Below are 13,798 nucleotides of genomic sequence, written 5' to 3'. Positions count from 1 at the left end.
CGATACACATTCTGTGGGTGAAGTGTTCCTTTAAACTGGGTGTTATGTAATTTCATTAAGAAAATAAACGTGGATATTCACTCATTGATTCATTTATTATCCGTAATCGCTTATTCTATTCAGGGTCGCAGGAGGGCTGGAGCCTATCTCAGCTGACACTGGCTCAAGGCATGGTTCCCAATCAATCAATAAACCAACATGTACGCCATTTTTCATGGAGGCAGAAAATTTTTATTTTTAACTAATTCAAGGTAACGCAGCATGACAAATTGCTACTCAAATGGTCATTGCATTGGTTAGGCATTCCTTTAACTCCATGTGCTATTTGTTGACACAAAAATGTCTGCTAGACATGTAAAAACTGTGGCGTAGGAGTAGTAGGCCCAGAGCCACCTCGTGCACATGGGGCCCATAATTAAAACGCCCCAGTATGTGTGTGTAAGCTACATAGCTTCATGTTTATTTACATGCTAAGGTTTCAGATGCCTCTTTTTCACAAAGTCACACCCAGATCCACCTCCCATACCATAATTTGGACCTTGTTGTGAAGGATAGGGTGGGTTCTGGGGTCATTTAATTACAGTTAATTATAGTTTTTGATTTTACATTGAACAACTAAAGTGACTATAATATTGGGTAGCCATATTATGAGTCTATTGAAGACTACTGTAATAAATGTGATCAGGTAAAGCACATTCATTGTACTAGGAATATTACTGGGTTTAATACAGCCAATCCAGATCGAGTATCCTTACGCTCCCCTTCAGAAACCGACCAATCAGAGGGTGCAGTCCCAGTAATAGTACTCCACACATGCTTCTAGCTGCGTGTAGCCCCGCCCCGCAGCCCTGTACCGAGGGGCGGCGCGGAGTAAAGAAAACAAGTTATCTCAGTGGCAGGCCATGTTGTTGATGGTCGTCCTGAGAATGAGGGGCAGCTTTTAAACCTGGGAATATGATTAGCGGGAAAATGAACAAGGTAAGACCTCAAAGTCTTCTGAGCCTGGAGAGAAAGTTACTGTCTGCTTGTGTTTGACTTGGACTTGGACTGGAGTGATTGGTTATCCACATAGTCAGTATTAAGAGTCTGTATGAAGGATTTTTGGATGGATGTATGATGCTGAGGTTTCATGTGAAGTGCTGTGCAGTTGCGCACTTTGTGAATTTGTCTTCTGTCGAGACGCCATAACTTTAAAAAGTTTTGCCTGTATGAGCTGTTGCTTACTGGTTACTTAAATTTATAACGTTACTTAATAGGCTACAACATAGTTTTAGAGGTGGCTCACTTAAGAGAAAAATAGCCTTAATGTGACGTTATAACGCACCTGACGTAAATTTAGATACGCCATATCTCTTTAATAATCCCACGTTTACATACTTAATGTTTAAGGTACTGTTATTTATTACTATAGCGGAGTTGTGAGGAACATGGAGACTTTGTTCTCTGAGAAGTTTCTCGAAGCGCCGCACTTAATTAAAGTGACATAAAGTGCTGTGAATGGGGTCATATGATGCACTAAGCAGCCCCCCGCCATCCCCACTGTTACACTCACTTATTGTTAATGTCGCAAAGTCATGTTAGAAAGAGGAGGAACGTCTCTCACGAGCGCATGTGCGCGTGCAAGGCTATGACGGAAGATGACCAGGTGACAGGTTGTTTTTCATATTAGGTGAATTGGGTGACACTTTGAACTATATCGCCATGACACTTGCCGAGCTGATTACTTACAGTAAGACAATTAGTTTTTGAATTACAAGCTTTCTGAAATGTTATGTTTAAATATGCAAATGAGGCATTTTCTAATTAAGTATGTGCTCATTTGCATACATTTCCGGAACAGAAATCTGAACATTGGAGAAAAGCCAGGTTCAAAATTCTTGTTTCAGTGTGTTGACATATTTGATTTAAGGGAATTGTAGATTTTTCTTTTTTTTACTCCATAAATTAGAAAATACTGTCATCAGGCATAAAAAAAATACATTGTCGCCACATTTTTAGGAACAAAATGTTTTATAAATCAGGCTATGAATGAAATATGGGAAAATCCCCTCTGCAAAAACCTTCAGAATATAGGTAGGAACACAACTGTACAGTTTGGTGTATGTAAGTGCTGCTGAAGTAAAGATTTCTGGCTCTGCGTTTGAGAAAATGGCCTTTAAAGATATGTATTGTAAAATTCTATACATTTTTAGACCAAATAAAGACACTACAGGTGAATAGGGTCAACATTTCAGCTGATAGATATCACAGTAAAACTTCTCCAGCTGATTACTTGTATTAAGATTCTCTTTCCACCGATGGTCTGACAAAAAAAAGTTATCTCAAAATTGACCAGTGCATGAAAAAACTTCTCACCTGGAAGTGCATAATTGCAAGTATAAAACTTGTTTATAAGTTAAAAGCAGCCAGTATTTGGAATCACTGTAAGAATCAGTAAATGTACGGATAAATTGGCGGATGGTTTCTCCAGTAAAACTCTCAGTGTATTTTTTAGCTGTAAATTTAAAAAGGCTAAAGCCAAGGACAAGAGCCGGAGAGGTGATTTGGATCACCTGCCACTGACTCTCATTTACTGTGTTTGTCTTACACACCACTCATATATCGAGCAATTTGGAGTGCGACGGAAACATGCAGTTCCCAAGTGGTGCAATATAAAAGTGCCCAAATAGTTGAGTTACAGTCAGTTTGGTCAAAAACAAGCGCCTTGTTAAAGAAAAGTAGGCTTGAGTTACAGAGGCAATTTGTTGCTTTCAGTCTCATCAGATTGTGATGACAAGCTATGGTTTTGTGCATGCATGTGTGTGTGTATGTGCGTGTAATGTTCAGTTTTCCAAAGGGCACGCATTAAGAGCAGAAGTACACTAAAAGGATGCCGTGAACACAAATCTGTCAAGTGTGTGCACGATCACACTCAATGCAGTAACCACACTGTAGGTGTGTGTATGCATGCCTACACTGATTAATGGCTTCTGCGTGGTTCATACATCCGACAATTAGTGTTGGCTCCATATCATGATCCCTATCCTGCTTTGGGACATGGGGGAAAAACGGCTATGCATTAACAACAAGATAACATTGTCCAACCTCTCCAACCTTTCCTTTACCGATAACAGTACGGTCATTAGCAATTTTTCCTCCTATGTGAAGCATATGTAATGTAGACAGGCGGGGGTCACCCAGCAGATTGTAAAGGGAGCTTGTTATTTCAAAAGTCAGTTTTTCTGGGAAAGCCTGGCCACCGTTGCCTTTGGGCAAGGCACTGAGGTGCTCCACTGGAGATGCTCAGTTACCAGTCGTACAAAACTGTTGTTGTACTCGGTGTACAGTAAGTATTCTATATTTGTAATTATTGGGTGTTAACTGAGAGGTTTGATGGTCCAGAAATGGTCCATGATGGCTGTGTTTACCTGGGACGCCCCCTTGTTCACTGCCAGGCTGAGAGGCTGAAACAGAGCCTGGTTCACATTCCCTTGTGCCAGATGCAGTTACACTGAGTTCACATCTACAGTAGCAGCCATTCACTCTCACCTGGAAAATCCTGCAGCAGTAAAAAGTGAATGGATGTAAATGATTCACATCTAGATTTCCCTTGAAACAGAAGCCCTGTGATTCATGTGTCTGAGGCTGCAATCGGATCAGATCTGGTCCTAACTAACACACTTAACCATCACTTAATCATCACCCCTGGATGATGTCATCTGATTCAACTTCACTGCATTGGTAACATTTTGAGGCAAAACAGATGTTGCATTTTGCCGGTAAATATCAACAACTGTAGCAAGGGGGTGTTGGTGGTGCTGCTGGGCTGAAGCAAGGAGAGATTAAGCAATGAGACCATTGTGTGTGTGTGTGTGTGTGTTTGTGTGTGTGTTAGCAGCAGGAGTCCCAGTGAACGGAAGTGTATCATGGCGACAGGCTGACCTCACCTCGGGAACAGGCAGTCTCTGTTCTCTCCACTGCCTGTCCCACCCTTTGGACACACACGTGCACGCTCACATACAAACAAATTGACACAAATATATTAACACATGCTGGCCTTGATGCCAACAAATGATGCAGGAACCAGGAAACCCAGACCCATGTGAGACACTCTCAATGGAGGGTGGGATTTAAGTACACAAGAAGTCTCACACACCACTGAATGACTGTGCATTTTGTATTATATAAAACACACTGTATTAAGCTGCCACCACAAACCTTTGGCTTTTTGTCCATTTCTGATGGACATTACCTAAACTTTTCTGTTAAGGAAAAGGAGAGTCAGGGTATTTCCAATGAAACTGAAGGTCAAGTGTGTAAATTCCTTCAAGGACTCAATTTTCCTCTTATTGCAGTAGACTAAGTATGTGATTATCATTGCAAAAACCTGCTTTGCACTCACACCATTTGCACACGAGAAGCTATTTGACCCGGCAAAAAGTCAGCGAAGTTCGGAGTCCCAGGCTTTATACTCTGTGTGGGTGTGAACCCTTACAGGGTGACCTCAATGACTCTGTAGGGGTTCTTAGATGAGAGGCGAAACGTCTTCAAGAAACTCAAGCAAGTCCAGATGCCTCCGATATAGCAATTATGACGACCACATTATGGTGACCATTGATTAATTGAGTAGTCTATTGAGAGAAAATAATCAAGTCTTTTGATAGTTAATAAAGAGTCATTATTGAAGATGTCATGAACTCAAAATAGATGTTCAAGTTTTTAATCACATATGTCTGCACTGATCATCACCTATATGCCACTATCTGGCCAAACAGTTACATAAAAGGTTTTGGCAGGTAGCCTTGAAATGATTGAAAATTTGATGACCCATCTTGCACTTGTTGGTTTTGTGTTCAATGAAAGGCTTTACCAAATTGTCATGTCCCTCCCCCAGTAGTATCCCAAATCTGTACAGTGGAGTGAATCAAGTTGTGTTGCATTGTGGGTAATAGACACTAGTTTTCTGACAAGGAGGAAGAATGCGTGAAATATTGATTTTGCTTTTTTTTTTAAGCTCCATGGTATATCGGACAATGTGTGCAGTGCTAAATCAGTGGAGTACTCTCTCAATTGGTAACTAAATGATTTAATCAGCAGAGTAGTCATTTTAATTATTACCGGTAATGTATAAAGAAAATGATTGTTGGTTGCAGTCTAAATTCATTACCAGTGGGAAGGAGAGTCATGTCCGTGATGAAATGAAAAACAAAGTGAAAATGTTTTGATGCAGTTTGGCTTGGTGATTATGGTGCCAGAGACAGTCAAATATAAGCATTAAAATTGAATTACATGGAAAATAGGTCAGCATGATCAAATGATCAGACATTTGGTCGTGAAGAACTGACACAAAGTGACTGCTTGGCCTGAAAGCAATGATCTAAAGATCAGAAGACAAACGCCCATTATGAGTGACAATCAGACATTTCTTCAAATGGCAAAGTCAGTACGGAGAGTTTCCTCTCCAGGCTTCTTTCGCTGTGTGCCCTCACTGACCATCTGCAGCTGAAGCTGAGGTCACAGTGTCCAGTCCTGTAATCCAGTAATGGACCACTCCCATACAATGTCCATCATTGTCTAAATATCAAGACTATTTTTAGAGAGAATGAAGGAGCAAGAGATTTTCCAGGGGTGCGTGTGCACGAATGTCTCTCTGTTTCTGTGTATTTGTTTTTACGTTTGTATGCATACATCTCTGCCTGTGTGTGCATCTCTTGTATGAGTGTCCAGCCCCTCCCTCGTTCAATCCAGCTACTGTTCTGTGACGGCTGGCAGACGTGCTGCGAGGAAGGGGAGGGATCTCTGGTTAGAAAGCATTTCTTTGACTGCAGAAACCTCTGGTTCGTTTTTCTGCCAGAAAGCTAAAAATATTAGAAAAAGGACCTTCTTGTGTACAGCAGATGTTGTAGGGGAGGTGGGGTCTGTCCTGGCATACTGAGGGGGGACACGGGGACAGGAAGAGGGAAGAGGAAAGGGGAAGGGGAAGGCAGTCTGTTTCCACTGACTGTCTTCAGGGATACACGTCTGCATGTGAGTGAGTGTTTGTGTGCAGCTTGTGTGTGTAGAGTTTGTCTTCCTGAGGTCTCAGGTAGCTGTTTACAACTTGTGTCACTTCTGTGGAAACGTAGGCAGGCCCCAGCTGGTGGAGGCTTTGTAGCTCACATGTACTGTATGCTTGTGAGGGTTTTTTTCCATCACTATTTGTCAGTGATGACAGATGGATCCAGTCTGGTTAAACTGTGTGGCTGAGCATCTACAGTATGAGTGAATAAATTGATTTGTTCATTTCCTGCTAAATAGATAATAATTATTTTCTTATTTTGAGTGTTTCATGCTGTTTTTGAGCTCTTTTTCTTGCAGGAATGATCTGACCAGTATCCTTACTGGATCACTCAATGCCGCATAACACATGTTTTAACAAGGGAAGATGTTTTTTATCCATTACAGTGGTTACAGTAATTACTATCCTGGGGACCGCACTGAGCATTGCAGGTTGTTTGTAGTGCTGATAGACTCAGGCTCTACCAGCTGTTTTCTGCTTCCTCTGTTGTAACCCTCCTCAGAGTTGTAAACCTCCTTCACTGAGGTTTCCTTTGCTGGACTCCTAAGTTGAGCTGAGTGGAGTGTCTTGATAGATTTGGTAGTCAACTCAGTTTGCTTTCCTTAGTTAAGGTGATTGTGCATGACTACTAGTTGAAGTCTCCCCATGGTCGAGGACCAATGACCTCTGTAGCCTTTTCTGTAATTGTTATGTAAGGAACTTATTGTTTTGTTTTTTTTGTGTGTGTAAAATAGCCTACCTTACTGTTCTGTAGCTAAAGAGAATGTTAAAATGTAAGCAACCTATTTTTCAACAAAGGGTTACAAAACAGTCTCATTCAACAGTAAAGCTAAAATTTGTAGGTTTTCATGTTTTACAGCACAACCAAGTTAAAATGACTGAAAAGAACATTGAGCGTAATATTTGGGCCGTCATTTCAATTAGCCACATTGCTAACACAACTTCTGCACTGTTTGTAAAATAGTTTGGCTTGAAAAATGCTTTTGTTTAGTTTCATGTAACATAAATTCATGTTAAGATAAGGCCAAGTGGCTAGCTGCGCTGGCTAACATAACATTATGGCTAGCACATATTTTACAACATAAAGATTATTTAGCCTACGTATGTGAATGGCTAGCTTAAGATATTATCATTGACTACTATTTTACTTGCCTAAAGAAGAGGTGTTGTCTTTGAACCGTTTATAAATCCTTTAAAAGCAATGGCGGCAGAGGAGATACCGGCACACCAATGTAACAGGGCTAGAAAGCCACATAAATGTCCACAGGCTGAGATCAGTGCAAAAATAGTTAATTTATAAGAGACATCTGTGCACAAAAAGGGTGCTCAAAGTGCAAAAAAATGATGAAGAGTGAATAAAAACAGCAGGAAATGTTTCAGTCCTCGACCATAATCAAGGACTGAAACGTTTGCTGTTTTTTGTGCACAGATGTCTCGAAAAAATTGACTATTTTTGCACTGATTTCAGCCTGTGGATTTTTTTATGGCTTTCCAGCCCAGTTATAATGGTGTGTGGGTATCTCCTCTGCCATCCTTTCTTGTTTGTCTATTGTACTGACGCACCCAAGACAAACTTTTTTGTTGCCCTAAGTAGGCACAGTTTCACAGCAGCCCTACACATTTACAAAGAAAATTGGCAACAGCTCTTGAACAGAATATTGTGAGCCACAAAGCTGCTTCTCAGCCCAATAATAGTATATCCGCTAGTCTTGTCACTCAGCAAAGTAAATCAAATAAATACAGTTGACTGTCATTACAAAGTCCACTTGGTAGCTATGCTGAAGCTTTGGCCAACCATAATCTCGGTTGGTTGTCATAGGATTGTTGTTCAAACCTATACTTTACTGAGTACTTGAAAGACTTCTCATCCATGTTGGCTTAAAGAATTTGACTTACTAAATGGCCTACAGTTTCCAAGATAAAGATTGAGCTTTGAACCTCAACGAAGTAATTACTGTTTTTTAAACAAAAATAAGTTCCTGCTTCAACACTGAATATTTTTAAGTTTACTTGTACGTTGTACTTATATTTTTATATTTTAGATCCTGTATTTGTTTATACAGCTGCATTCTTTCTCTGGATATGGTTGTTGCATATCCAGAGAAGATTAAACCTGCAGCCTTTTGGAAAAATAAGCGGTCACATGAACCACTTGGCCAACATATCATTTTGCATTTGACACAGAAAAGTGTGGTTGGTATTGTTTGCACTTTGTTTGTCTGTGTGTGTCATCATGGCAAACTGTGCTCCTGGAGACACCTATTGCAACGCAAACTACAACAGAAGCAGTTTTGAGTACTTTGCCAGGTGCTTATATGTCTTTCTGTCTATCTGTGGATAATATTAGTGAATGTCATAGTGTCAAAACAATGCAATATGCAGTCTTGAAACTCTACAGGTGTGTAGTTGAGATCACTGTGAAGGATGAGTTTGGAGATGGGTGTGGTCTGAGTGAGGGTGCCAGAAGTTGGGTAGTGAAAAGTAAGGTGAGGGCCATTGCCCCTTCACCTTACGCCCCTGGCCCACATTTAAATATACTTATGTCTTTTAGCATGTCATGCCCTTTATTGGTTAACCAAGTGGAGAGGTGGCAGGAAGTGAGGGGAGAAGGAGAGTTGGGGGATGACTTGCAGCAAAGATCCCAGGCTGAACACAAACTGTGGACCTTGTGGTTCGTGATCAGCGTCTTAACCCCTAGGCCACCGGGATGCCGCAGCACACCAACAGTTGTCAGTTGGATGAAATATGAAGTGATGCCATCAGTCTGGACTCACCATCCAGTCCTCCTCCCATGAACCAGAGTACAGCAGCTTATATTGGTGTCAATCCATATGAGACCTTATAAAGCATTCAGTAGCAGCATGGTGTATCACTGTCTGACCATGATTGCTTGTGGTTGGACTATATAGTGGTCTTGATTGTGTCTGAAACAGGAAGAATGCTGCCAACCTCTCATCTGTGTGTTTATCTCTCAGCCCACACTACCACTGCGGTTTGCTGACAGTCACTGGTTGCTTTTTTAAACTCACCGTGGGCCCCATGTGTACACTCATGCGTGATACACACACACATACATCACAAGATTATTGCACAGATGAGAATGAGGACATACTATAGACAGACTCCAGAAGAATTCTATTGTCCGTTTGTGACTGTGTCTGTCAAAGTTTATATCGAACATGAGTGGTCAGTGGGTATAAATGTCGTGCGAGAGATAATGAGCAACATGAGGTTGTTAAATTGGTCATGAGGCGAAGCAGAATTTGTTATGTTTAGGGTTCAGGAAAGGGTGGACTTAGAGTAAGTAGGAGAGCCAAATCAAAGTTTCTTGAAAACAGGATCAAGATAAGATAAGAAAACATGAAACTTTAATGAAGTGTGTATGGATTTTGGTTTGTTACGGCGAGAAAGGAAACAAGGAAAGGCCAAGTCACACTGAGTCAGATAGAAATTAAGGAAAACATTAGAAATATACAGTTTCCAAAAGTAATGACTGCACAGTTTTACAGAGGGACGTCAATTCTTTCGCCACACCACATTACATAACAGCCCACCACCAGCCCCCCCTAAGCCACCCACTCAGTCCACCTCCACCATCCAGGGTGCTGCGGTCGTAGTACACTTGTACTGGAGCAGGCCAGCAGCCGCTTAACACGGCTGGCAGAGGGTGATGCCAGGCAGGCAGCTGTCCAAACACTGTCCAGTCCCCAGAACAAAATCAGAACAGCAGGATAATGGAAAAAGTGTGTAAACAGCACCCTTTCTTTGTTACTAAGGAGGAAAAGCACACACAGAGGAAACAAAAAACCCTTTATGTGCATGCATCAGGTTAATTATCCAAAGCTATGGAAAAGTGGACACTGAGTATCCCTTGCAGCATGATGACTGTCTTGCATGTAGCTGTTTTCTCATGGTGATGATGTTGATGGTGTGTCCCACCTCTCACCACATATACACACTTATTTTCCTCCACCCAGTATGTATCCATTCAGGAGAAAATGCTAAGCAATCCCCATACTTAGCCCTGGGTTGTTAGGGTTCTCATGTTCAAAGTCTCCGGAGTCACGTCAGGCCCAGTCATCTGTGGACGTGATCCCATGTTGGGAAACAAAGAGGCACTGGGCGGGATTGGCTACCACACACACACACACACACACACACACACACACACACACACACGCACACACACACACACACACTGTGATACGTGTCAAACATGGACATGAGAAAGAAAAATGATGATAGATTTCTTTTACTTTCACTTTTCTTCGCTCAGTTTTTAAGAATTAGACTTAACATATTTGCTCTTTTTTCTCTTTCCAAAACATTCTCTCTCACACACACTACGGATTATAGTGTGGTATGGGCGGGAACCACAAGGATTATTACTGGAAGACAGTTACACAACCAGAACAGAAGTTCAAGAGGCAAAGGGAGTAGAGAATGGATGTAGCCATAGTTATGCACACAAATACTATGCACCCTGGTCTGTCATACACATAAGTTAAAGCTGACAGTACTAAGCTCTTGTCATTATTACAGTCCACTAACTCATACTTTGTTTTCTTCTTTCTTTTTGTGAACAGAGTTGGGAAAGTCCAGTTTCTTTGTACGTCTTGTTTTCATCCTGTGAGATGTGTGTAGAGGGTTAACCCAATCAAACTCTTGGATTAAAATCAAGCTGGGATTTTTTCATTGTTTCTGAGAGTACGCAACTCCACAGACTGCGTTTCCACGTCTGGTCATGTATCGAGTTTCTAACAGAGTGTGAATCTCGTCTTCTCTTGTGTGTGTTTTTGCGTGTGTGTGCAGGGGGGGAAGGGAGAGCCCCACGTCTTCAAGGAAAAGACCTTTAAGAAGAAGCGGCAGTGCAGCGTGTGCCGTCAGAACATCGACAACGTCGGCTCCTTCTGCAGAGGTAAACATTGCAAGAATGTGTTGTCATTGGTGTTACAGTCTGGTCACTCACAGCCAAGTGACTCCAAAGGAACAAGACAGCCATGGTAAGCAACATCATGACAGGCTAGAACGGCAACAGGATGTAGGATGTGTCAGATATGAATGAATGAAGGGCAGTGCACACCCGCTGTGTCACGTAGTGTAGTGTCATTTGATCCCTGTAGCGCACACCGGACATGCTATTGTGACAAAAGAAGCACGGGTGCCAAATCTGGGGCGTGAATGTGTCAAAATACCTGCTTTCTAGTGTCGTACCACACGTCGACACAAAGTGGGAGAGTTGCATATCCTGATGCATTTACCCACATGTGAAAAAGGCACTGGAGTTTTGACATGTGTTATAATCCTGGTTTAGGTTGTAGGTACGGCAGCCCTGATGGGCAAAGCACAACAGAAGAATCTCATTTCTTGTTGTGTTCTGGGAATTGCTGTTGTGTTTTCTTTTTTACTTGTGCTCTGCCCTTCAGGGTCACCGTATGTAGACCATAGGATGCAGAGATTACTTGTACAGTAATACAGGAGGATGATATCAAGATTTTTACTTGTGTCATGCTATAGAACTACATACAGTAAAATCAAATGGAGAATATGTTGCATACTAGACCTTATGACTTCATATGTTGACAAAACTCATACTCATTTTGTCTTCTTGTGTCTTTTCTTCCTCTTTCCTTTCTCTCTTAGTATGCAAGACAGCCACCCACAGGAAGTGTGAGGCCAAGGTAAGGATCCACCTCACGCACACTCTGTCTGAGCGTGGCCTCAAATTAAAAAGAAGACTCAGTTGTGATACAGACATGGACTGTCTGACCCAAATGTGTCAGTTATGGAACAGACTTTATTACCCACTGTGTAGCTGATTACCATGTGTGTTTCCATCCACTATAAAAGTGTATTTTCTGTTTATGCACATTTTCAATTTGCACATAAAAACCCAAATTGGAGCCAAAAATTTGGAAAAAAAAAGAAATATCGCAAAATAGTTTATACTCTTTGCTGCGGGGAAAGGTTTATGTATAGAGGTAAACAAAATACAACAAAGTGCAATGGAAACAGGAAACAGTAATTAAAAACCTGACTGCTGTCAAGCTCCACTAAATGAAATGCATTCATGGACTCATCAAATCAGTGACCCAAAGGATGTCTCATGAAACAAGGTCGAAACACTCAAATAATATATGTGTTAAAGGAAACTGAAAACTCTTCTACCAAATGTACAACGCATTAAGCAGACTGTGGTAACTATGGGAAAGAGACATTTATGGTTTTATCTTCAGAAGAACTGGATAATTATGATAAAAGTAAAACATAACTGTGACAGATAATGCTGCCTCTAAGATACAAAGAGATTAAATCTGTAAACACAGATAATATAACTGAGGAGAGGTGACATAAATGTTTTGGAAACAATCTTATCTTGTTGTTTGAGTTTCACATTCCAGTAAATCATGTTACAATACATAAGATAAATAAATACAACTCAATTGTAATTAAATCAATCAGTGTTAGATATAAATGGTTTTAAGTTGACAGTGTAAACAGGGTCTGCTCTGCAGCATGTTAAATGTGCAGTCATCACCAGCCATCACCATGGCCCGACTAATTCAAGGTTAAGCCCAGATGCTGACCCACTAATCTTAACGGGACAGGCCCCTGGGAGATAGCCATCCTTGTTCGTACGTTCATGTGACTGCACTGGACTATGGGAAAAATATTTAAATGCTTATCCGAGCTGTTTAGATTGTTATGCCAGTGAGGTGTGAAAAGACACATGACAGTGGCTCTGTGAGGGCAGAAGTCTCGAGATCTCTGCTAATATGAAGCCTGCTCAGTTGCATTCCTCAGAAAGAGCTGCAAGCCTTGCTCAAACCCCACACTGCTGCCTCTGTGAAAGGATCATTGATGGAGGGATGGCATAATGAATAGACAGAGGGATGCAGAGGGGGAGAATGCCGGCCGTGTCCGAAGTGATGAAGAGGGGGTAGGGGCTGAAGCAGGGAGCCTTGGCAGGCAGCTGGTCGAAGGAGAGAAAGCCAAGGGCGAAGGCATGTGGCAAAGACAAGCCTCATCTCTCCATCCTCTTGTCTTTTATCTGAGCAGAGGAGAGCCCTGAGGGTGAGTTCAGAGATGAAAGGATGGCTTTGAAACAGCACACGCAATAAAAAGTGACACTATAGCTTGTGATGTAGGGTTTTATCCTAAGTTGGTTTGCTTTAGGGCAATGTTTGTACAATGTGTTTGATTTAAAGAAAGATAAGAAGATTAGATTATGTTAGAGTGACTTTTTGTAAAATATGCTTAAAGGGACAGTTCACCGCAAAATCAAAAATACACATTTTTCCCCTAACTGTAGTGTTATAAATCAGTTTAGATTGTTTTGGAGTGAGTTGCTGAGTGTTGGAGATACCAGCCATAGATATGTCTACCTTCCCTCAAATATAATGGCACTAGATGGCACTCTATCTCTGTGGTGCTCAAAGCACCAAAAACTTAAGTTTGTAAAACTCAACAATGTCAGTTTCCAAAAATCATGACTTGACAACTCAAGATAATCCACAGAACTATTATCTTCCTACTGAACAATGCCTGCCAACCGTATCACTGCACAGAAGGAACTGTGCATCTACTTCAAGCTCACCTAGCACCACTGAGCTAGCTACCATTACAGCTCAGCCAAGGAGGATGCCATTCATGTTTATATCTCACACCGGAACAATCACTAGCCTCTCATCCATGAGGCTGCATGTTTCCTTTTGTGAAGTGATCAGGTTGGCGGGTGTGGTTTGGTAGAACGAAAATAGT

The 13,798-nt window shown here is 41.4% G+C and overlaps 1 protein-coding gene across 6 annotated transcripts in view; it reads left to right on the top strand.

The window, feature by feature from the left end:
* The window catches only part of tns2a (tensin 2a), a 66,125-nt gene that overhangs the window by 14,781 nt on the left and 37,546 nt on the right, over positions 1–13,798 (top strand). For 4 of the 6 annotated variants that reach the window (XM_078170226.1, XM_033629981.2, XM_033629982.2 and 1 more), the window contains exons 2-3: positions 10,850–10,955; positions 11,681–11,718. In XM_078170226.1, coding sequence (XP_078026352.1) covers positions 10,850–10,955; positions 11,681–11,718 — 144 coding nt within the window. Of the gene's footprint in view, positions 1–867; positions 979–10,849; positions 10,956–11,680; positions 11,719–13,798 lie in introns of those variants that run through there. The other 2 variants (XM_033629984.2, XM_078170227.1) reach the window with 2 other exon arrangements.

The sequence above is a fragment of the Epinephelus lanceolatus genome, chromosome 8 (genome assembly GCF_041903045.1).
Source record: "Epinephelus lanceolatus isolate andai-2023 chromosome 8, ASM4190304v1, whole genome shotgun sequence".
NCBI lineage: Eukaryota > Metazoa > Chordata > Actinopteri > Perciformes > Serranidae > Epinephelus > Epinephelus lanceolatus.
This window is presented reverse-complemented; position numbering and strand designations above follow the sequence as displayed.